Source organism: Grampus griseus (genome assembly GCF_964374135.1).
Source record: "Grampus griseus genome assembly, chromosome: 4".
NCBI lineage: Eukaryota > Metazoa > Chordata > Mammalia > Artiodactyla > Delphinidae > Grampus > Grampus griseus.
In genome coordinates, this window is record NC_138997.1 from 26,296,969 (window position 1) to 26,321,326 (window position 24,358).

Sequence of the window (24,358 nt, forward strand, 5' to 3'; positions counted from 1 at the left end):
TCACTTTAGTGGGGAAAGGAAAGATTCATCAATAAACAGTGCTATGTACCGTCTGGGGGAAAAAACATGTTAAAGTCTTATTTTGTACTATATATCAGTAATAATATTTATAATTATTATCATTTATTGAGTATTAGTATGTACCAGGCCCTGTTAAAAATACTTTCCAGAAATTATTTTATTTAATCCTTATAACAACACCTGTGATGGTGCTATAATTATCCCCATTTTACAGATGAGGAAGCCGAGGTCGAAAGGGCTTAATCAAGGCCAATTGGCTACTAAGTTTTGGAGCCATAATCAAAAGTAGTATGCGTTCTTAACCACTATGCACAAGCATGCAAAAACTCAAACCATAGAGCAATAGAAGAAAATAAACCAATATCTTTTTGATCTCTAGAAAAGGAAGACATTTTGAACCTAAAGTGGATGGTAGAAAATCTGAATAAAACTATAAATGCATTTCAGGACATAAAATTTTAAAACATGAATATCAAACATTCATAAAATTAAAAAACAAATAAATAAAGCAATAATCCAGGGAAAATATTTGCAGCAAAACTACATGTTAATATTCTTGGTATTTAAAGAAGCCATACAAATAGTAATTAAAATCTTACTACTTCCATATAAAAAGGGCATGAGTATAAAAATCATCAAAGAAGAAACTAAAATGACTAACATATGAATCATGTTCATATTATCAAAGAAATTCTCATTAAAAAGCACGTTTCTCAAAATCTGGCAGTAGTAGGGAATTGAACAGCCCTTCCAGAAACTAAAGTCCTACAAATGTTTTTGCCTTCTGATCCCGTAATTACAGTTTTTACGATCAATTCTATGGAAATGATCCAAAATTTGAACAAAGAAGTCAGGTACAAAGATGTTCCTTACAACAGCAGTCCCCAACCTTTTTGGCACCGGGGACCGGTTTCATGGAAGACAACTTTTCCATGGACTGAGGCGGGGTGGGGGGGATTTGGTTTCGGGATGATTCAAGCGCATTACATTTATTGTGCATTTTATTTCTATTATTATTACATTATAATATATAATGAAATAATTATACAACTCACCATAATGCAGAATCAGTGGAAGCCCTGGGCTTGTTTTCACTTGCCACTCACTGATAGGGTTTTGATATGAGTCTGCAAGCAATTGATCTCTGTGCAGTCAAACCTCTCTGCTAATGATAATCTGTATTTGCAGCTGCTCCCCAGCGCTAGCATCACCCCCTCAGCTCCACCTCAGATCATCAGGCATTAGATCCTCATAAGGAGTGTGCAACCTAGATCCCTCACATGCACAGTTCACAGCAGGGTTTGCACTCCTATGAGAATCTAATGCCACCGCTGACCTGACAGGAGGCGGAGCTCAGGCAGTAATACGAGCGATGGGGAGCGGCTGTAAATACAGATGAAGCTTTTCTCGCTCACCCGCCACTCACCTCCTGCTGTGCAGCCCTCTTCCTAATTGGCCACGGGCTGGTACCCATCCGTGGCCCAGGGGTTGTGAACCCATGCTTTACAAGATCATTTAAAGAAAAAGTTGAAAGCAGCCTTGTATTAGGGAAATGGATAGGGATGTTAAATGCAATTTATATGTATAAGTATATGAATATAAAATTCCTTGAAAGGAATATGATAAATATTAGTATTAGTTATGTCAAGGGATAGAGTAACAGATGTAACATTCTTCTGCAAGCAGAAAAAAACTTATGAAAGTTTATTTTATTTTCTGTGACCCATTTTCCTTATTTACTTCATGCTATTCCCTACATTTTATTTTTCTCATCTGCCCAGCTCATTCCTATGACCTTTATTTTAAATTAACACTAATTTCCTATGACTGGGTAGCTCTAAAACGTAAGCATATGTAGGCCTGTGTGTGTGTGGAGAAATACAGGTACATGCCCAGCTCAGAGTTACTTCCATGCCTACTCTTGCCTTTACAAAAGCACCATCAAATCTGGGAAAACAGAATTTTATTTAAAAAATTAAACTTTGTCCCAAAGTTTAGGTAAAAATAGGATGATAACGAGTTTTAGGAAAGGGCCACTCAGTGTTCTAAGAAAACTGCACCTCCGAGGAAACATCTAACCAAACCCAGACAAGAACAGCCCATGACAAACAAGAATGAAAAACAGGAGAAGGAACACAAGGAAGATGCTTGGCTCCTATAAATAGTAAAACCTTTTTTAAGGCAGCTGGGTATAATCCTCTGAGAAGAGAGGCATTGATGAAAAGAGAGGCCAAGGAGAGGAAAGAATTTGCTTGGTTTGATAAGAAATATAGGCAACTTTTCATCCCTGCAATATATTTTCTTGTTACAAAAATTAGAGTGTATGCTCTGAGTAGTGTTATGTGCCATGGTATAGTGGTCCCTTTTGTAGTTCGTATGAATCTATTTAATAAATTTTTTTCTTGATTGAAAAATACTTTAGGGCACTTATTCCTCAGTGATATACTGTATCATGAATTATCCCTAGATTGAGAAGCATAATTCATAATATAGTTCAACAGAGAGACTTGGCAAGAAGGGTATGAGGTACAGACATGAAGAATCAGGCCCGGCTGCTGTTCTTTAGGAGTTTCCATGGTTGTGAAGACAATGACCTGGGAACCAGGGAGAAAGAAGTGCACAGGGAAGTGTTCAGGAAGTTGGATTCCCCAGCCAGCTAAATCATCAACATCCTCCATTCCTTCTCTAGCTCACCTTGTTCTGCTGCCTCTTTCTCCCTTGGGGGAACCTCAGAGGATGATTTTCCTGAGCTTCAATCTCCCCAGTGTAAACCCTACCTTTAGGCAGGGAGAAGGGGGTGGTGGGAGGTGATGGGATGTGGAAATGGAGGGATTAGGTCATAGATTCCTGTTTCTGGTGTAGGAATACCTCACCCACACCATGTCCTCCCCTACCTCATGCATGGAGAAAAATTAACTCACTGTTCAATCACAAGCTGTCAGTTATGTAGCACATGAAATGTTCTTGGTTTGAAAAAAGAAAGAAAGAAAAAAGAATGTCAAGCATTTATTTCATTAAGACTTAACCTCAGTTTTAGATCAACGAGAAGAACTGTTTTAAAATTCCACTTTCGCAAAAATCTGCCTGAATCCAGGAGGTTTTTTCTGGGTAATCAACTCACCGTCCTTTGTTCCCTGGGTCCTTTCTTTATTATTTTTACATTTCATTTGGTACTGACTCTCAACTTTGGGACCGGTATGTAGGGAATCTATTTTGACATTTCTATTTCAAAAGCTTTCACACTAGAGAATGAATCATTCACACTTGATTTCTGAAGATAAGATACAATTTGCTTTCAATCTTGATTCAGTTGCATTATATTCTTCTAAAAATAAGAAAATGCCTTTATTTAAAAAAACAAGGAGTAAAAAGAGGGAAATTGGAACCTGTTATGAATCAATTTGCAACTTGGGAATCCCTGCTTTCATTCTATGAGCTGAATCAAATTACGGCCCAGGAAGAGTTCCCGTGATTTCTTTGGTTTTGTTTTTTAAATATGATGATTACGTCTCATTTCAGAGTTGTTGTTTTTGAGGGAAAATAATGAACATAACTATTCATCCAAGTTTTATACAATTTCTCCATTACTTCATTGATTGCTCAGTGAATACTAATACTTTAGGATCAAAGAAAAAGTCTAGCTTCCTTACTCCAGGCTTTTAATCTGAATAAGGTTACAAGGCATCCCTTGTACCAGAATGGGATGACTTCCCATTGTTCATTTCAACTATGGACTTGTCTTATTAAAGCTTTTCACTAATTCTTCCTCAAATCTATTATTTATTTTTATTTCACATCATTAATTACTTAAGAATAAGATAAAACAGGAATTTCAGAAAAAGACTGGGGAAATTTAGAAACAAATTTTGACCTCTATCCAAGCTTTAGCAGTGAAATAGTTTTGTCTAATGCTAAAGCAGTATACTTCTAAAATGAATGAATTTTTCCCAACAAAACAAGAATAACCAGCCATTACCAATAGTGCAAATAGGTATTCTTACCTGCCATAAGTGACAAGCTTTACAAGTTACTCTGAGTTTGTTTCAGGGGGAAAAAAAGAAGTGGCAGGGATTGGGAAGAGGAATTCAATGCTATTCCTTGTAAGGTTAACAGTCATGTTTAAAGCAGAAAATGATGGGGGTCAGACCAGTAAAAAAGGTCTGGGTACAGTTCCAGATTGTACTTAAAAGTTGCCTAGGGAAAGAGGCTGTAAAAAAGATATAACTCTTAACAACTACTCCAGATGATGTGTAATTAGATACCTGGGAAAGTTGTAAGGATCCATTACTAACGCACTTTGATTTGCCTCAAACTCAAAGCCAGTTCTTCATCCCTCATTTCAAGTAATTGCTTAGTGGTCTCTATGATCTTCTCAAAGGTTTATCCTAACTCAAGAAAGCATGGAAGTGATTTTCTAAAAAACTTCATTTTTACTTAGACTCGGGCTTGGTTTCTCCTTATTCTCCTGGTGCTATGATTTTCCTTTCACGCTGGGTGTAGGGCAACTTGGGATCTCATTTGGGGGTCTGTTCCCTGTCGCACATAGTTATTCGTTCTTTTATTTCTATTGTCAAGATCAGGTAACTGGTTAATCTTGCTACCTCATTTTTCCTTGATAACAAACTACCCCCAAACTTAGTGGTTTAGAACAACCACCATTTACTTATTATCTGACCATGTTGTGGGTCAGGGATTTGGGCGGTTCTTCCGCTCCTTGTTACTTCGACTGCGGTCTCACGGTGGATTTCAGTTGGCCACTGAGCTTGCTTCATGGGTCCAAGACTCACATGACTGGCCCCTTGGCAAGAACAGCTGGACACCTGAGCTCAGCGGAGCCCATCTCCCTCTCCATGAAGTCCAGGGCTGTCCAACACCCCTCCAGCGGGCTCAGGGCTCCAGGGTGGAACCTGCTGCTCCATTCAGAGGCCAGGCATGAAACTGACAAAGCATCGTTCCAGCTGTGCCCAGCTGGTCAAAGGAGCCACAGGCCAGCCCAGATGAAGGACCCAACTGAAGAAATGTCCAAATATCTGCAGCTATCTTTCTTTTTTATTATTATTAATTTTTCTTTTTTTGTTGCTGAAGTATAGTTGATTTATAATGTTGTGTTAGTTTCTGGTGTAGAGCAAGGTGATTCAGTTATACATATATAAATATATATTCTTTTTCAGATTCTTTTCCATTATAGGTTATTACAAGATATTGAATATAGTTCCCTGTGCTATACAGTAGGACCTTGTTGTTTATATACTTTATGTATAGTAGTTTGTATCTGCTAATCCCAAACTCCTAAATTATCCCCTCCCCCCCTTTCCCCTTTGGTAACCATAAATATGTTTTCTATGTCTGTGAGTCTGTCTCTGTTTTGTAAATAAATTCATTAGTATCATTTTTTTTAGATTCCACATATAAATGATATCATATGATATTTGTCTTTCTCTGACTTACTTCACTTAGTAGTCTCTAGGTCCATCCATGTTGCTGCAAATGGCATTATTTCATTCTCTGCAGCTATCTTTTATTTTTTTTTTAACATCTTTATTGAAGTATAATTGCTTTACAATGTTGTGTTAGTTGCTGCTGCATAACAAAGTGAATCAGCTATACATATACATATATCCCCAAATCTCCTCCCTCTAGCATCTCCCTCCTACCCTCCCTAACCCACCCCCCTAGGTGGACACAAAGCACCGAGCTGATCTCCCTGTGCTATGCAGCTGCTTCCCACTAGCTATCTATTTTACATTTGGTAGTGTATATATGTCCATGCCACTCTCTCACTTTGTCCCAGCTTACCCTTCCCCCTCCCCATATCCTCAAGTCCATGCTCTAGTAGGTTTGTGTCTTTATTCCCGTCTTACTCCTAGGTTCTTCATGACCTTTTTTTTTTCTTCTTAGATTCCATATATATGTGTTAGCATACGGTATTTGTTTTTCTCTTTCTGACTTACTTGACTCTGTAGGACAGACTCTAGGTCCATCCACCTCACTACAAATATCTCAATTTCGTTTCTTTTTATGGCTGAGTAATATTCCATTGTATATATATATGCCACATCTTCTTTATCCATTCATCTGTCGATGGACACTTAGGTTGCTTCCATGTCCTGGCTATTGTAAATAGAGCTGCAATGAACACTGTGGTACATGACTCTTTTTGAATTATGGTTTTCTCAGGGTATATGCCCAGTAGTGGGATTGCTGGGTCGTATGGTAGTTCTATTTGTAGTTTTTTAAGGAACCTCCATACTGTTCTCCATAGTGGCTGTATCAATTTACATTCCTACCAACAGTGCAAGAGGGTTCCCTTTACTCCACACCCTCTCCAGCATTTACTGTTTGTAGGTTTTGTGATGATGGCCATTCTGAGCAGTGTGAGGTGGTATCTCATTGTAGTTTTGACTTGCATTTCTCTAATGATTAGTGATGTTGAGCATCCTTTCATGTGTTTGTTGGCAGTCTGTATATCTTCTTTGGAGAAATGTCTATTTAGGTCTTCTGCCCACTTTTGGATTGGGTTGTTTGTTTTTTTGATATTGAGCTTCATGAGCTATTTGTATATTTGGGAGATTAATCCTTTGTCAGTTGCTTCGTCTACAGATAGTTTCTCCCATTCTGAGGGTTGTCTTTTCGTCTTGTTTATGGTTTCCTTCCTGCAGCTATCTTTTAATCCACTTCACCTGGCTTCTCTATAAAGTTCTTCATGCTGGCATTTTGCTCCCAAACCTCTGTATGGCAATTGGTCTGCCTAACACATAGGAGACACGAATCATAAACAAACATTACAAAGGGTCACGTTTTCTCAATTAAAGATGTGCAGGGCTTCCCTGGTGGCGCAGTGGTTGAGAGTCCGCCTGCCGATGCAGGGGACACGGGTTCGTGCCCCGGTCTGGGAAGATCCCACATGCCGCGGAGTGGCTGGGCCCGTGAGCCATGGCCGCTGAGCCTGCGCGTCCGGAGGCTGTGCTCCGCAACAGGAGAGGCCACAACAGTGAGAGGCCCGCGTACCGCAAAATAAAATAAAATAAAAAGATATGCAGACATAAAGATATGAGTGCCACTTTACCTTATGGAAGTGGCAAAACTGAAGAAAAATAAATTTTAATGAAGGCAAGCATTGACAGGCACTTAGGAGAAACATTTTTTAAAGGTACTTAAGCTACTTTTTCATTCCCTTGATTTAGTAATCTCACTCAAGATAATTAACCCAGGAAAATCATTCAAAAAGAAAAAAAAATCTGTACGTGCAAACATATTTATAGGCATGTTATTCACAACCTTGAAACACTAGAAATGATGTGATCATAGGAGGAAGATTTAGGTAAATTGTATCAATATCTTGTTATACTGGGTAGCCTTGAAATTAATAAATGCCATGCCTATGTAGAAACATGAAAAGCAAATAAAGCCAAAAAAAAAATTGTAACTGACAAGATTATAATATAATTATATTCAAACTACACTTATGAGAATAGAAATGGGCAAAGAATAAGAAGAAATGAAAATAGATTTTGCTGAAGTGATCTTTTGAATTGAAGTTTTCTTTTACACTGTTTTAAAGTACATTCAATAATATTTATTTTCAGTTTAATGAGTTTCCCAGATCATACCTTAAAGATTGAAAGACATGCATTTAATGCCTCTAGCCTTGAAAACATGTAAAAATCTATTTATAGACACATACAGTAACAAACATCTTTACATAAACAAAACATGTAATTTATTCTTGTATTTTGGCATGTCACATGACAGAGTTCACGGTGGTGTCATGGGAAAAGACTCCCCTGGGACTTGGCAGACCAGAGCCCTGGCCCAGGCGCCCCACATTCACTGGAGACCAGGCAGAGGACTTGGTGACACACCCCTCCTCAGGTTCCCAAAGAGAACACAAAGGGAGAAATTTCAGCCCAGAGGTCCTGCTTGGTTTTAAATTATTGTGTTCTAGGATTCTGAAAGTATTAGCTCTTTATCTGTTGCCTAATTCAGGGCTGGCTTGAAAAATAAGAAACTCTTTGGAATGTATATTGGCTTTGGCCAATAAAGACAAATGCATGGTAAGGAAACGAACAAAGAAATATTCTTAATTCAACAGATATTTATTCAGCACCTATCGTTGTAGGTCTTGTGACCAACATGCAAGATGTCTGCCCTATGGAGCTTATATTCAAAAGGGAGAGGTGGACATAGAACATAAACAAAATAAATAAGTAACATATTTGATTGGTCCCATAGTAGTAAGTGCTATGGAGAAAAATAATCAGGCTGAGTGGGACAGGGTACATCTGGAGGGGAATCTGGCAGTTTTAAATAGGGTATTCAGGGAAGGCCTCTGTGAAAAGACACCATTGCGTAAAGATCTGAAGGAAGTGAGGAGGCAGCTCTGAGGACACCTGTAGGCATTCCCACTGGGGTGGGAGCCCACTGGGGGATCTGAGCAGAGGGGTGACATGATTGGCTTACATTTTAACAGGCTCACCCCAGTTGCTGTGTTCAGGGCAAACTGCAGGAGGGCGAAGTGGACACAGGGAGACCAGTTAGGAAGCTATTACAATAATCCAGGCAGGTGGTAACTGGCGAGATGGTGAGAAGTGGTTGCATCTGGATACGTTTTGAAGGAAGAGGTTGCAAGGTTTGCTAAAGAATTGGATGTGTGGTGGAAGAGAAAAAGAGGAGGGAAGGCTAACTTCAAAGTTCTGGGCCTGAGATGGTAACGACTAGAGAGAAGGCAAGGAAGGGGGCAAGGAAGAAGACCAGGAGTCTGGTTTGGGTGAGTTTCAGTGCCTATTAGATATCCGAGTGGAAACCTCAAGTAGGCAGGTGGATATACAAATCTAGAGTTAGAGGTGAGGCTCTAGGCTAGAGTTATAAATTTGAGAATTAATTATCAGCATATAGAGAGTTTAAATGATACTAAAGCCATGAGACTAGATGAGATCACAAAGAGAGAGGGTGTAGATAGAAAAGAAAAGAGGTGCGAGGACTAAGGAGAAATCCAACACTAAGAATCTGAGGCATGGGCATGATCCAGCCAAGGAGATGAGATGGAGTGGCCAATCCCATCAGCGGGAGGAAAACTAGCAGAATGTGGTCAATGCCAAGTGAAGAAAGCATTTTAAAGAGGAGGGATTATTTCCGGAATAGTTTTTGTTGGCAGGCTCTTCATAATCACACCTAGTAAGGAGAACATATTGTGTATGATCTGTTGTGTCATTATCACCCAAATAGAAATCATTTTGGGAACATCCAGTATTTCTTATTTTCCACACCTTTCTGCACCTCCAGCATCACACGTGAGTGTTTCTAATCGCTCTTATGGTTGTTTTCTCATCTCATGGAGATGTTATTAAGATCAGTGTGATTACAAATGGGAAATATTCTAATTCTCAGTCATGTGGGTTAATGAAGGAGCAGACTGATTATGAATCATTTGCTCAACTAGGCACTAAAAATTACTTCTATTTATTTTTAAATGTTGAATTCACACTGGATTATAGATATGTCATATTCTGGGAACTCATGGGCACATTACAAAATGAAGCTGGTCTGTGAATATATTTATCATTAGAACGTGTAGATCACATTTTCTTACTAAACCACCTTCTATCTCCAATCCTGCCTAAGAAATCTGGCTTTCTCTCTTAAGAGATAAAGTGTTTTATTTACATCACCTTTCCTGATAAGAGGAGGGGAGAAGAAACAGATATAACTCATGGACAGCCTTGGGATATAGACATTCTGTCTCCGTTCCTTTTAGCTTTTACTGGACATCAGGCTGCCAGTCTAATAAGGCAGCAAAGAAAAGTAAACAGAAATAGAAAGCAGAATATATAGCAGTCTTCATCCCACTGGCAATAACCATAAATTTTCAAATGCAGTGTTGGCTACATTGTAAAAGGATTTTCTTGGTCTGTTTGCATAGCTGTATTTTATTCCATTCTGAACTAATCTGGACTTTTTCAGAGATTCTTATTGTACACCAATCTTATTTATCCTAAAAATCTTTTGCAAAACATTTCTCCAGCAAAGTGTGCTGTATATATGCCACGTGGCATCATCGTGCATACCAAAACTATAGTTTCTAATCTACAGTGAAGAACAGGTAGCATAATTCCTAGGAGTTGTGTTTTCACAGGTGTGCGTTTTAGTTGTACTGAGACAGAACACTAACTATAAATGATAGGGGCTCATTTTGGTGGCTATGGGTAGCTTGTATCTTGCCTTGGTGCTGCTAACTAATCTTTCCCATTAAGCTGCCTGGCCTACAAACCCACGTGCACCTGTCTCAACGCCTTGGTCTGTTTTACAGCCTTTTTCTGGCACTATCTAATGAAAGCTATTAAAAGAAAATGTTTCCTTTCCATTACAACAGCAGCAAAAATTTCAAGAATGAAGTCACAAAAATATTGTACCACAGGTCCCTTCTTAATAGTAAGTCTGAAAGCAGCACCAGACCATCATCTCATGTCAAAGAGCATAGTTTCTGAAACCAAAGTTTCTTTAGACTTAACATGTAAATGTGATTATCATCATAAAATATTAAGGTAAAATATAAGGCAAACACAATTTCTTAATGCCAGTTAGTGCTTTTTTTTTTTTTTTAATGTATTTATTTATTTATTTTTGGCTGCGTTGGGTCTTCGTTGCTACACGCCAGCTTTCTCTAGTTGCGGTGAGCCGGGGCTACTCTTCTTTGCGGTGCGCGGGCTTCTCATTGTGGTGGCTTCTCCTGTTGCAGAGCATGGGCTCTAGGTGCATGGACTTCAATAATTGTGGCACACGGGCTTCAGTAGTTGTGACTCGCAGGCTCTAGAGCGCAGGCTCAGTAGTTGTGGCGCACGGGCTCAGTCGCTCCGCGGCATGTGGGATCCTCCCGGACCAGGGCTCGAACCGGTATCCCCTGGATTGGCAGGCATATTCTTAACCACTGCGCCACCAGGGAAGTCCCCCAGTTAGTGCTTTGATTGGCATGATTGTTCAGTTATATATATATCTTATGCTTCTGTATGAACCATTCTTTCCTATTAAACTGTAAACCCTAAAGTTTAGGAACCAAGCTATCTTTAGCTCAGTTTTATATAGTCTAGCACAGGGCCATATGGGAGAGATATAGTTATTCTTTGACATTTTCAAATATAATTATTAGAAATATTTATTTACTAAAACAGCCACCTGGTACAAGCCCACTTGTGATCATATTTCGAGGGTAGAGGAAGGGAGAAAACAATGGAATATCTATGGTCACTATTCACTTAAGGATATCTAGATCCACTTCATAGATAATATTTTGAGTTTTTTTAATATAGAAACAGAAATAAGACATTACCATAACAAGTACCAGCAGCTTTCACTACCCCTTCCATCATCCAATTTTCCCCCCAGCTTAATAAACATAGCACACCCATCTCTGCTGCCACATCCTAAATTCTCAGGAGATTTCGATGGGCCCCAAGTGAAGATCTCAGACTCAGGCCTGCCAGCCAGTTGAACTCCAAATGGGTAGAACTTTTAATAGCCCCACTTGTTTTTCACACCAGGACTCACAGAAAATTCCTAAAAAGCTAATGGTTGGTCACTGGCCAAAGGAAGGATCTTTCCAGCATTTATAATTTTCATTTAATTGAAATAAACTTAAAATTTCCTAACCACTTGGTACCATCACCCCCTTTTTTTTAGGTACAGAGCAGTTGCCTCCTGGAGTCGTGTTCAGGGAATTGGGATTCCCTTGGTCACAGCCATTGAGATTGTCTCCATCTGGATCCTTTCTTTTATCCTGGCCATCCCCGAAGCAATCGGCTTCGTCATGGTGCCCTTTGAATACAAGGGTGAACAGCACAAAACCTGTATGCTCAATGCCACGTCAAAATTCATGGAGGTATGAAAAGTTTAAAGGAAATTAACTGGGGAGGGGAGAAGGTCTTCATTTACCATCACCAAGATTTGTTGATATCTCTACACTGCCGAGTGTGGTTTACTCTGTTAGTTCAGTCAAATATTCTTTAATTGCATGAAAAGCAGATGTTAAACCAGGGCTTAGCTTCTTGAATAAAACAACTATTTTGTTTTCACTCTTGTATTATAGCACAACTGTAGATACAACTATTGCTCTGCACCAAACAACTCAGAATTCTGAAACCGATTTACTAAGAAAGAGAGATTGATGTGTATGCATGTCGTGCTATTTGTTTTGATAATAAGGAGTACAGCACAATTTCCATCTGACAGACACGCTGATGCTTATTTGATGTTACTTGGGGAAATGCACATTGCTCACACAGTTTTTAAAGATAGATTTACTAATTCAAAGTAGGAAGTCATTCTCATGTGTGCTTATGTTAGTACAGATTCTGTCTAATATATAAATAATTTTTTTAATTTTTATTTTATTTGGATTCTTTTCTCTTTTTAAAAAAATATTTATTTTTGGCTGCATTGGGTCTTCATTGCTGCACACGGGCTTTCTCTAGGTGCAGAGAGCAGGGGCTACTCTTCGTTGTGGTGCGCAGGCTTCTCATTGCAGTGGCTTCTCTTGCTGCAGAGCATGGGCTCTAGGCGCGTGGGCTTCAGTAGTTGTGGCACGTGGGCTCAGTAGTTGTGGCTCACAGGCTTAGTTGCTCCGCGGCATGTGGGATCTTCCTGCACCAGGGCTTGAATCCGCGTCCCCTGCACTGGCAGGCGGATTCTTAACCACTGTGCCACCAGGGAAGCCCCAAATAATATAAATTTGCAGAACTTTTTTAAAAAGCATTTTAGTTTAACAAATTCAATTGTTGCTTAATACACCTGACTGCATTAATGTTTCTGAAAAGCTTAATTACATAACTGAGAGTATTAGGAAACACATTTAAAATGCACATTTCCTCTGCAAAACTAGTCACATGTAGAACGAGGAGGAAAACCAAGAATAACTATTTCTCTTAAATCAGCATAACTGAGTACTTTGATGTAAGTTTCATGCAGTTCAGATTCCACATTTAATCCTTTACAGACCTCTTAAGGTATGTTTTCCTTCCATGGAAAATTCACACAATTAGTGGTTTTACAGTTGACCAGTTATCCTGCTTGGAAATTCTGGTTTCAAAATTAAAAGTGCTCATGAACACAGCCAAACTAGCAACCTTAAAATTAAAGTCTTCTGCTGATCCACTGACTTTTTTATGAAGTCAACCTCCACAGTGAAAAACAAAGTAGTAGGAGGCTATCAGAATTTGGGCAGTGTGAATGAGCAATCTAGAAAACCCTGACTAAAACATTAGAGAGAAGAGGCTCAACATAAGAAGGAACTCACTGGGAATTTCCTGGCGGTCCAGTGATTAGGACTCATGGAAGTCATGGGTTCAATCCCTGGTCAAGGAACTAAGATCCCGCAAGCCGCGCAGTGTGGCCAAAAAAAAAAAAAAAAAAAAGAGGAACTTACTGACCATTCCAGCTGGACAAAATGAAATGGGTTTCTTCACAAGGATGCATATCCTTTCTAGAGGTGAAGCTAAGAGTAGCTGCCCTTCAGGCTGGCGGGAGCGTTGTGGCTGGCGGGCGCCCGGAGGGTTGCAGTATAGGGTATGAGTTTGAACTGATGATTTTGAAGGTTTCATTCCAAGTCTAAAGTTTTAGGATTCTCTTTCCCCTCCTGTTCTCTTTCTCTAATGTGATTCCCCCTCTTTTTCCACTCTTTCCTCCTCAACTTTGCTCTAACCTAGACTGGAGGGAGGTCCCTCCATACCCTTGCTGGTGACATCAGTTCAAAAGAAATGTGTGACCCCATTCTCAACAGGCCTCTACCATGGAAGGGGCAGGGAACTCCATCCAGTCCCAGGTAGGGTAGGGTCAGCTTCCAGGCCCTCCGCAGCTGCTTGTAGGCAGTCACACCCAGTCAGCAATGCACCCAGAAGAAGGGGGTACAAAGGAAGGGGGTCCTCCAAGGAGTGTTTGTGTTGCACTTAAATGAAGAGAGAGTTCTTCTGATTTTTTGTTTGTTTTTTTAAGTTCAGTACTAAAATCTTTCTACAGTGTGATGTGAATAGGAATATATTTGTATAAACAGATTTGAATAAACCAACTCCTTTGGGAGTCTGCACTTAACCTGAGGCTAGAATTCAGAGGTTTGTAAACTTGAATGGAAAGGAAATTACATGTTTATTTTCACTAACTTCTAACTGAAATTTATCATTTCCTTCTAATATGAAAGTAGGCAACAAACCACAGTAGTATTTAGCACTACCATGATTTTTTCACTAATAGAAATAACAGACATTTCATACCACATAACAGTTGTATAATCTCGAAATATCATTTACATTCATCATTGCTTCTACATTCTGATAGAACCACCATTAGATCTGTGATTTAATTTGTTAATAAACACATATATTACTACATCAGAACTTTCTTTTTCATATTTTGATATCTGTGTTTGGATGTAATTGGTTTCCATTGTAATCTTACATATTTTATTTCATGCACATAAAAGTATTATTCTCAGAAAGAATTATAGTCTACACCAGAAGGCAATCTATGGCATAAAAATATTTAAGAACCCCTGCCCAGAACTTCTTTTCCTCAGGAACCATTTAAAGAATATTTTAATAGACATGTTATAAATGCAGCCCACTGGGCCTCTTTCTATATTCAGAAACTCTCCCGTTTTTCACAGAGCAGTGTGATTATTTTTTACTGTGGGAACTGAGATATTACAGGAGGCTGCATTATCCTTAGTAAATAAACAATCTGGAGAAACAGCATAAGAAAAGGAACAGCATTTCTTCCCAAGCTGGTGATTAATTTAGTGGGACGAAGAATTTAGATGTAATTTTCTAATTTCCATTTTTATTGGGTATTATATTTTCTCTTTCAAGAACTCATAAAACTGAGTCATCCTGGTATTTACAAATCCTGTCCTCAGGAAGATAATGCTCAGTGTGCCTTCAGATAAGCTACACTGCCTCAATGGTTTCCAGGTGGTAAGTATTAAAAGAGAGCGAGAAAGGGCAGAGTTATTGATGGCTCAAACTGGCTGGCTGCGAGGTCACATAGCAGACATACCAGACAAAGGGTTAATTCCCAGTAACCGGAACTCCACAGATAAGCCATTCATAACCCTCACTGTTTCCAGACTAGATAGGCACATTAAGTACACTCGAACCACAATAGTCAGAAGTAAGCCAGGCACTAGCAAAATGTTGAGAATCACCAACAAAGATAAGAGTCTGTATGTCTCAAAATCATGTTTTATGAGCTTTGGAAGGGAGCTCTTTTTATTGATTAGGGCTCTTGCCCTGTGTAATTAAAACCAACTTCAGTTTATTCAAAATATCTTTGTTGGGATAATTTTTTAAATTTATTTTATTGAAGTACAGTCGATTTACAATGTTGTGTTAATTTCTGCTGTACAGCAAAGTGATTCAGTTATCCATATATATACATTCTTTTTCATATTCTTTTCCATTATGTTTGATCACAGGATATTGAATATTGTTCTCTGTGCTATACAGTAGGACCTTATTGCTTATCCATTCTATATATAATAGTTTGCATCTGCTAATACCAAACTCCTAATCCATCCCTCCCTCCCCTCCCTTGATAACCACAAGTCTGTTCTCTATGTCTGTGAATCTGTTTCTGTTTCATAGATAAGTTCATTTGTATCATATTTTAGATTCCACATGTGAGATCATATGATATTTGTCTTTCTCTTTCGGACTTACTTTACTTAGTATGATAATCTCTAGGTCCATCCTTGTTGCTGCAAATGGCATTATTTCATTCTTTTTATGGCTGAGCAATATTCCATTGTATATTCATCTGTCAATGGACACTTAGGTTGCTTCTGTGTCTTGGCTATGGTGAATAGCGCTGTTTGTCAGGACAATTTTTAATGCAATTTCTTTGTGTGCTATTATAAAGCCAAGATAATGTCTGGAGTTTCCAATTTAGTTGTTTTGACTACCACCTCCAAGCCCATTACCACAACCAGAGAGCATGAATATACAAACATATCTGCAAGCGTGAAAATGTTGAAGCCACCAGAGGTGCTGTACAGCTAATTTTCATTATAATGCTCCTCTTCCTCTCTCCCTTCTCTTCTCTTTCCAGTTCTACCAAGATGTTAAGGACTGGTGGCTGTTTGGGTTCTACTTCTGCATGCCCCTGGTGTGCACCGCGATCTTCTACACCCTCATGACTTGTGAGATGTTAAACAGAAGGAACGGCAGCCTGAGAATTGCCCTCAGTGAACACCTGAAACAGGTAAATCTAATAAGATCGTGAAGATGTGACCAAGACTGTTTTGTCCTTGACAACAAAAGGCCTATGAATACTGTATTTCGCAGATTTAGCCTGATTTCCTAAAAATAAAAATACTGTCAGGGCTTCCCTGGTGGCGCAGTGGTTGGGAGTCCGCCTGCCGATGCAGGGGACACGGGTTCGTGCCCCGGTCCGGGAGGATCCCACGTGCCGTGGAGCGGCTGGGCCCGTGAGCCATGGCCACTGGGCCTGTGCGTCCAGAGCCTGTGCTCCGCAACGGGAGAGGCCACAACAGTGAGAGGCCCGCGTACAGCAAAAAATTAAAAAAAAATACTGTCTTGTTTGTCTGTATGGTGGCCCTGCGGGCAGGGCCCAAACAGAGAGAAACTATTCATTTATTTTGCCTAGAGTGTATCAAACATGCGTGTTTGTGATTAACAGTACGTTGAACTGGGGTTGGTACTGTGCCAGGACAAAAAAAGAAGTATATGACTTTCTCCACGGGCAGGCTTTGCAGTCTTGTTGTGGAAATAAAACACAAACATGAAATAATTGGAAAATAGAATCACAAGTTGTGGTAAAAAGTAGCCTTTGCTATAGAAAGCCAAGGAGGATATGAGTAAAGTCATGGAGAAATTGTATGAGGGGGATTGAACTGTTCATGGAGGATAAATGGGTTCCATGGGGAAGAAGAAAAGGACAGGGGGCATTTCAGGTGGGTGGACAGAGGTCTAGTAGAACACAGCATGGGCACCATGCATTTGGGGAACTGGAAAAAAAGATGGACCTCATTAGAGCAACATCTAAGGTAAGAGTCATGGTAGGAAACGGGATTGGGTACATAAGAAGCCACATTTTGGAGGGCTCAAAGTTCTAGAAGAAATCTGAACGTGTCATTAGGACGCTATTGGTCCTTCCCAGGCAGGAAACAGAACAGATAAAACTGTGAAGCTTATATTTGCTGGCTCTGTGACACTGGGAAAATTGCTTGATCTCTCTGAACTTCTAGTTCTTCAGAAAATGTATATAATAATACCTGCACTTTTCTGTACAAATACCAACTTAATTTTGAGTCTTAAAAATTTTAAATGAAATGTATAGAATAATACATCAAAGGGATGACCTAAGGCATGTGCAGTGTCTAATAGAACCCAACTCATAGTTTAGTCAGAAAATGTTGATATATATTAATTCAAAGAGTAAAACTAGGACTATGGGTAAGTTTTCAGTTTCAACAGACAAGTATATAAGGATGATGAACCATACCAAAAGTTAATGTGAGTTGTTGATGGAGCCTGGAAATCTGCCCTGTATGATGACCATACAACAAGCATCATTCTTCATTGGCAACACTTTTCAGCTAGAGGACTGATTTCTTTTTGAGCGTCAGCTCAAAAAATCTATAAATTGGACATAATAATATATGAATCAGTGTTATTATGAGAATCAAAGGAATTAATGTGCATACACATACTTTATAAAATCTAACATGTTATACAAATGGTAGCTATTATCTTTTATTATAATTTAACAGGAAAATTATCTTGAGAAACTTTAGTATGACATCATCCAGGCATGAATGTTTCAAGTACTCCAGATGTGAAACATACTAAGCAATTATTATGGCTCATTCCTGCAATGAAGATAACTAATTAGAATAGATTTGTGGAAAACAGTGTTTTAAAATGTTGATTTTGCACAAGCACCACGACTGAGCCTATTTAAGCTATGAGTGGCAACTGCTCTAAAAATAATTGAATGGGGATTGGGAGCGGTAATAAGATGCTGCTGCTTCACATTTTCATAGCATTTTTTAAAGTTTTTAAAGAGCATTTCCATGTCCTTTTGGTATTTGATTCCTCCAAACACCCTGTGAGATAAGCTGGACAGGCATTACCCTTATTATACAGGTGTTTAAGAGATTGACTCAACCAAATGGAGATCAGAACCCAAGACTTGGTCCCCATGCAATAGATATTCCCTCGTGTCTCACTCAAAGCTAGAGCAGGTTCTAACAGCAGGAGAGCAAGCCTGGCTGGAAGGCCTTCAAGTGGGATGGCAGGGAAGCTAGCTCAGAGTGAAAGACGCTGCCACTCTGTCCAATAACCAATATGGCTTTTGGTCTTGCTTCTTGTGTGGTTTTCTCAAATTTCTCTTCATTATACCGACGATACCTTTTATCACTTAGGGATTGTGTTTGGATGCTGGTAGCAGAAAACCCAAAATAACAGGGAGGAGACCAAGTAGGGGTTTATTTTTCTCCCATGGCAAGAAGTTCAGATGTCATTGGCTCAGTGGTCAAGGGACTCAGAAGCCAGGATTCTGCTGGTGTACTGACCTTTCCATTTTTATTGGAAGACAGCCGCTACAGCTCTACCATTCTATCTTCTATCCAGGCACAAGAAAGGGAAGAACACCGATCACATTAGTGTGTGTGCGCCAAAGGAGTATACCCCACGTTTTTTTTGGCCACGCCCCACGGCATGTGGGATCTTAGTTCCCCCACCAGGGATTGAATCCGTGTCCCATGCACTGGAAGAGCAGAGTCTTAATCACTGGACCACGAGGGAAGTCCTATCCCCCACTTTTAAGTAACTTTTCCAGAAACTCCACACAACGATTTCTACTTAATGTAATTGGTAAGAACTATGCAGATGAGGAGGCCAGGCTCCCGTGCTGCCATGACAAAAGCAAGGATCTGACTGATAGTAAGGAAAACAGAAGAATGGATATTGATTAACCAAACATCAGAGTGTCATGGCAACGTATTAAAAAGTTATCCTCTTTGAGGATGTGCACAGGGGATGTAACCTCTCCCCAACACCCTCCTTTTCTATTTTTCTGGGCACACTGTCTTTCTGTGTATACAAAATTGGCCCTTTAAAATGATCCCCCATTCCTGTAGATTAATAAATAAAGGAATCCTTTATTTCTCTCAATCATCGTTCAGTTTATACATTCTCTGAAGTCATAGCCCAGCTAACTAGCCAGCTAACTCTGAAAGATTAAAGAACTCCCAGTTCTTGGGACTAGAGCCACAATTTGTGACAACTGCCCTGAAATCTTTTTAAATGGCTCTATTAATCATGTGGGTTTATTGTAGGCTTCCCATACTTAACGCTATATGCTTCGGGTTGAACCAGCATTACCCTTCCAAACCCTGTTTTCAATCAGTTTTATTTTGACATTAAGTGATTCCAGTTACAGACAAGTTGCATTTTACATTCCCAGTGGGGCTTCCAAACGCATGCCCTGTAATACTCAAGTACAATGCACACAAATGACTGGTTGCAGATAATTCTTAACCTATGGTTTTGCTGATCCTATGCAGACCCCAAAGCATGTAAACCTGCCATTGGAGTCAAGCCAGGGTCAACATGTCCCAGTTTTTCTAATCGTCATTGCTGATAATCCTTTACCCTCATCCCTCTATTTGTAAACAATATATCCTTGGAAACTACATGTCCATGTCATTAATGAAAGAATTTTAAAAGCAAAAAAATCCCAATGCCAGGTTTCTCCAAGATCAAGAAATGGAGAAAACACGTTGTTCTTCCTTTTTCTTTTCTGTTTCCTACTCCTGTTTTGCTTTCCAAATATCTTTTTAGACTTGTCCTTTTTTTTCCCCCCATGCTGCACGGCTTGCGGGATCTTAGTTCCCCAACCAGGGATTGAACCCAGCCCTCGGCAGTGAAAGTACACAATCCTAACCACTGGACCACCAGGGAATTCCCTAGATTTGTCCATTTTTTATCATGCTAGGGTCAGTCACCTTGACTGCCATGCTGTCATTAATGCTGGTGAATTAACTGCTATTGAGACTTTTAACTAACCCTCACCCCACATATTCAACATACACACACACACAGACCCAGCCACGGTGTTGGCTCAACCCCAGCCAGTCCCCACCTCTGCCCACCATCGAACCTCTGTCTTGGCCCTGTTGACCAGCCTGAGCCCAACATCCTTCCTGGCAGCTGCCCCAAAAGAATCACTAGCAGCTCCTTGCTTAGAAATTAGACTCCAAATGTTTTCTTTTTCTTTTCTTTTTGTTTTTTTTTTCTGGCCACACTGTGCTGCGTGAAGGATCTTAGTTCCCCAACCAGGGATGGAACCTGTGCCCCCTGCAGTGGAAGCACAGAGTCCTAAATACTGGATCTCCAGGGAATTCCCTGGACTCCAAATCTTGAAGAGGTGGAGGCATGGTGAGGGGCAGGCTGCTCTGGCATTTCTTCGAGTTACTCTTCCCCAATTTACTACTTCCTTTTGTGTAGCTCTTTCCTCTAGTAGAGAAACACTAAACTTATTGTCTTTTTTTTTTTTTTTCTCACTTTCCTTTAGCGTCGAGAAGTGGCAAAAACAGTTTTCTGTTTGGTCGTAATTTTCGCTCTGTGCTGGTTCCCTCTTCATTTAAGCCGTATTTTGAAGAAAACCGTGTATGATGAAATGGACACGAACCGATGTGAATTACTTAGGTATGATCCTCTGTACTCAGGAGGAAACTGGAGTTTCTCTGATTTCATATTTATAAGACTTTTACAAAACCACCTACTCTACATTCTCAATAGCCCTGAAAATTAAAACTGCGAAGTTGATTGTTTTTCTTTAGCTGACATAGCCCACAACTGATCTCAAAAATTTGCGCAAGCCATATCAGTAATTTTGCTGCTCCCCTCCTGGGGCTGTGCATAATAGTTTGGGTTAACCAAGTGCTGGGTATATGTGTAAATGTTCTGCAGAACTGAAATTACCATTTAAACAAGGACTTAAGGGCTTCCCTGGTGGCGCAGTGGTTGGGAGTCCGCCTGCCGATGCAGGGGACGTAGGTTCGTGCCCCGGTCCGGGAGGGTCCCACATGCCGCGGAGCGGCTGGGCCCGTGGCCCATGGCTGCTGGGCCTGCGCGTCCGGGGCCTGTGCTCCGCGGCAGGAGAGGCCACGGCGGTGGGAGGCCCGCGTACCGAAAAAAACAAAAACAAAAACAAAAAAAACAAGGACTTAAAAAAAAAAAAAAATCTGACTGCCACCTATAAGAAATGGCTTCTGGGCAAGAAAAATGCTTATTCTAGAGATAAATGCTAGTTAGCAGATTTGAAAACATGTTCTAATCTATCTCCTCTATTTTCTTTTGTTCTAGTTTCTTGCTGCTCATGGATTACATCGGTATTAACTTGGCAACCATGAATTCATGTATAAACCCAATAGCTCTATATTTTGTGAGCAAGAAATTTAAAAATTGTTTCCAGGTAAGACGTTTTGCAAGCATTTTTTAAGAACAACCAAATGAGTATATTAAGTAACCAACAGGCATGGTTCATTCCAGTGGTAAATATCACTTTCACTAGCTGTACTTTTCAGTAGAGAAGTGAAAAATCACATTTTGTTACCCAGAAAGAGGGTCAAGTTGTCAGCATAACAGAAAAGCAATATCTATTCAGACAACAACATATTCAGAGGTTAAAGCAAAAAGAGCTAACTTAATAACATGCCGATTTAGTGTCCTGCTTTAAAAAGAAATACTCCAACTTGAGCTCTAGGCCAACAGAATAGATAAAATTTATTCATGATCTCAACAAAACATAAACTCATTGTTAAGAAATCTCTTGCTAAACGCTATTTAACAGTACACTTAATAATAGCCTTTTCAAGGAAAGTAAATGTTTATGGATCTGGAAATCTGAACTAATGTAATTTAATTTGAAATCAATTTCCTTCCGTTCTTCAAAGTTCCCCATAGCTAAGCCAACCCATGTCCTCCCAAAGCTCCAAGCACTTCCTATTGAGGTGTCATTTTCCAGTTCCTAGAATGATTTTAGCATAAAGTTAATCCTAACTGGATTCTGTTATCTTTGGCCAGGATGTTTAACTTCAGTTTATGGTACGTATTAGAAAGAGTAGCATAGAGTTCAAGGGTGCAGGATCTGGAAGCCAACAATCTTGATTTAGATCACAGCTCTGCACTAGCTAACTGTCTTATCAGTTCCAAGTGGTACCCCTCCTGCTTCCTCAGTTTGCTCATCTGTAAAATCAGATGCTCACTGTATCTATCTCATAAGGTGGAATGCAGTGGGTTAATATATGTTAAGTGCTTGAGACAACAGAGAGTGCTCAGTACGAGCTTCTTATTATTAGGGATAGAAGAGAGGAAAAACACAAGCGACTGCCCTTGTGGAACTTATAATCTAGAAGGAAACAGACAAATATTTTTTAAAAAATCATAGAAATCGATGAAACCTGGTGTGGAAGTTCTTGTTGCCACACTTTTGAAGTCTAGTGGGTCACGTTTACAAGTCATGAAATGCCCTAAGAAAGATTCTGCCCTAAGAAAGATTGACTAAAATGCAGGTCATAACAGATACATGACGTAATCTGGAGTTAATATCAGTTTCTAATTAGTTTACACATTAACTAGAGGGGAAGGGAAAAAATCAAGGTGCAAACCCTCAGACATTAAACACAGTTTTGACTGATCTTCATAAAAAGGCAGCATACCCAGGCGGAAGAGCCCAATAGAGAGAGTCCTGGGTTCTAAGTTCAGTTCTGCCTCTTATTATCCTCTCTAAGCCTCCCTCTTCTCATTCATAAAATGAGGAAAATAGCACCTACCCCCAAAAGCTGTTAAGAGCATCAGGTGAGGTGGCCAATGCAGAGAGCCAAGTAGGTGGTACACACTGAAGAAATGCCAGGCCGGAGACTTCCCTGGTGGTCCAGTGGCTAAGGCTCTACACTCCCAATGCAGGGGGCCTGGGTTCAACCCCTGTTTGGGGAACTAGTTCCCACATGCTGCAACTGAAAGATCCTGTGTGCCGCAACTAAGACCCAGCACAACCAAATAAATAGATATTTTTTTAAATAATAATGATTTTTAAAAACACTTAAAAAAATGAAATGCCAGGACCCTCCCAGCCCTTTCCACTCATGCCCACCCCAAATCATTGAACACTCTCCCTCCACCAACACTGCCTTCCCTTCCTCTTTGACTTGGTGAATAAATTAAAACAAGAAACAAGGGATCTGTTGCTTTGCAGTAGAATAAACTGTTTAACTTCTCCCTAGAGGTTACAAACTCCCTACCCTACATTACTAGTAAGGCTCACACTCTGTCCTCAAATGCCTACAGACATTCACCCTTTGTTGGTAGGCCTCCAGGTTCTGCAGGGAACAGGTTGTTGGCCTCATCTGTTTTTTTTGTTTTTTTTTTAATTATTTTTGGCTGCGTTGGGTCTTCATTGCTGAGCGTGGGCTTTCTCTAGTTGCAGTGAGCGGGAGCTGCTCTTCGTTGCAGTGCGCGGGCTTCTCATTGCAGTGACCTCTCTTGTTGCAGAGCACAGGCTCTAGGTGTGTAGGCTCAGTAGTTGTGGCGCACAGGCTTAGCTGCTCCACGGCATGTGGGACCTTCCCAGACCAGGGCTCGAACCCATGTGCCCTGCATTGGCAGGCATGTTCTTAACCACTGTGCCACCAGGGAAGCCCTGGTAGCCTCGTCTTAATTCGAGTCTATTCCTTCTCCCAGTCTTGCCTCTGCTGCTGCTGTTACCAGTCCAAGAGTCTGATGACCTCAGTCCCCATGAATGGAACAAGCATCCAATGGAAGAACCATGAACAAAACAACCATAACACAGAGAGGAGCAGCCACAAGGACAGTATAAACTAAACATCTTAAGGAACATTCATCAATATACTTCAAATACTATTGGAGAAAAAAAAATCAACGCAACAACTGCATCTCCAGAAATCTCTTCTTCCATCCTTCTCCCATGACTCAGTACCACCCCCTGGAAAAATGTTTTCCAAAACATTGAAGGGTTGACTGGTTTATACCCACAAATTCAACGAATCTTACTTTGATTTATCTAATTTACATATTCTGCATGTTATATTCAGCCCTAAAAAATGGTGGGAGTTGGCGGGGGAAAGGAGATTGTTCAGTTAAACCAGAAGGATATATACTATCTTTGCATGAAAATAGAGTTTTCGAGTACGTGGCTAGCTTTCATGGCGGTTCTGTAGAATGTTCCGTAAGAACTGGTCACCATGAAAAGCTTAGAAATTATAACAAGGTTTTCTATTTTTTTAAAGTAATTTTGTTTTTTTGGCCAAACA

The 24,358-nt window shown here is 40.0% G+C and overlaps 1 protein-coding gene across 2 annotated transcripts in view; it reads left to right on the top strand.

Moving 5' to 3' along the window:
• EDNRA (endothelin receptor type A) overlaps window positions 1-23,909 on the top strand; it is a gene marked incomplete at both ends in the record, with an annotated part of 54,223 nt that extends 30,314 nt beyond the window's left edge. The window contains 5 exons of one of the 2 annotated variants that reach the window (XM_082653524.1): window positions 11,695-11,893; window positions 16,108-16,260; window positions 20,599-20,732; window positions 21,393-21,501; window positions 23,769-23,909. In XM_082653524.1, coding sequence (XP_082509650.1) covers window positions 11,695-11,893; window positions 16,108-16,260; window positions 20,599-20,732; window positions 21,393-21,501; window positions 23,769-23,909 — 736 coding nt within the window. The remainder of the gene's footprint in view (window positions 1-11,694; window positions 11,894-16,107; window positions 16,261-20,598; window positions 20,733-21,392; window positions 21,502-23,768) is intronic. The other variant, XM_082653523.1, reaches the window with a different exon arrangement.
• Between the last annotated feature and the right edge of the window lie 449 nt (window positions 23,910-24,358).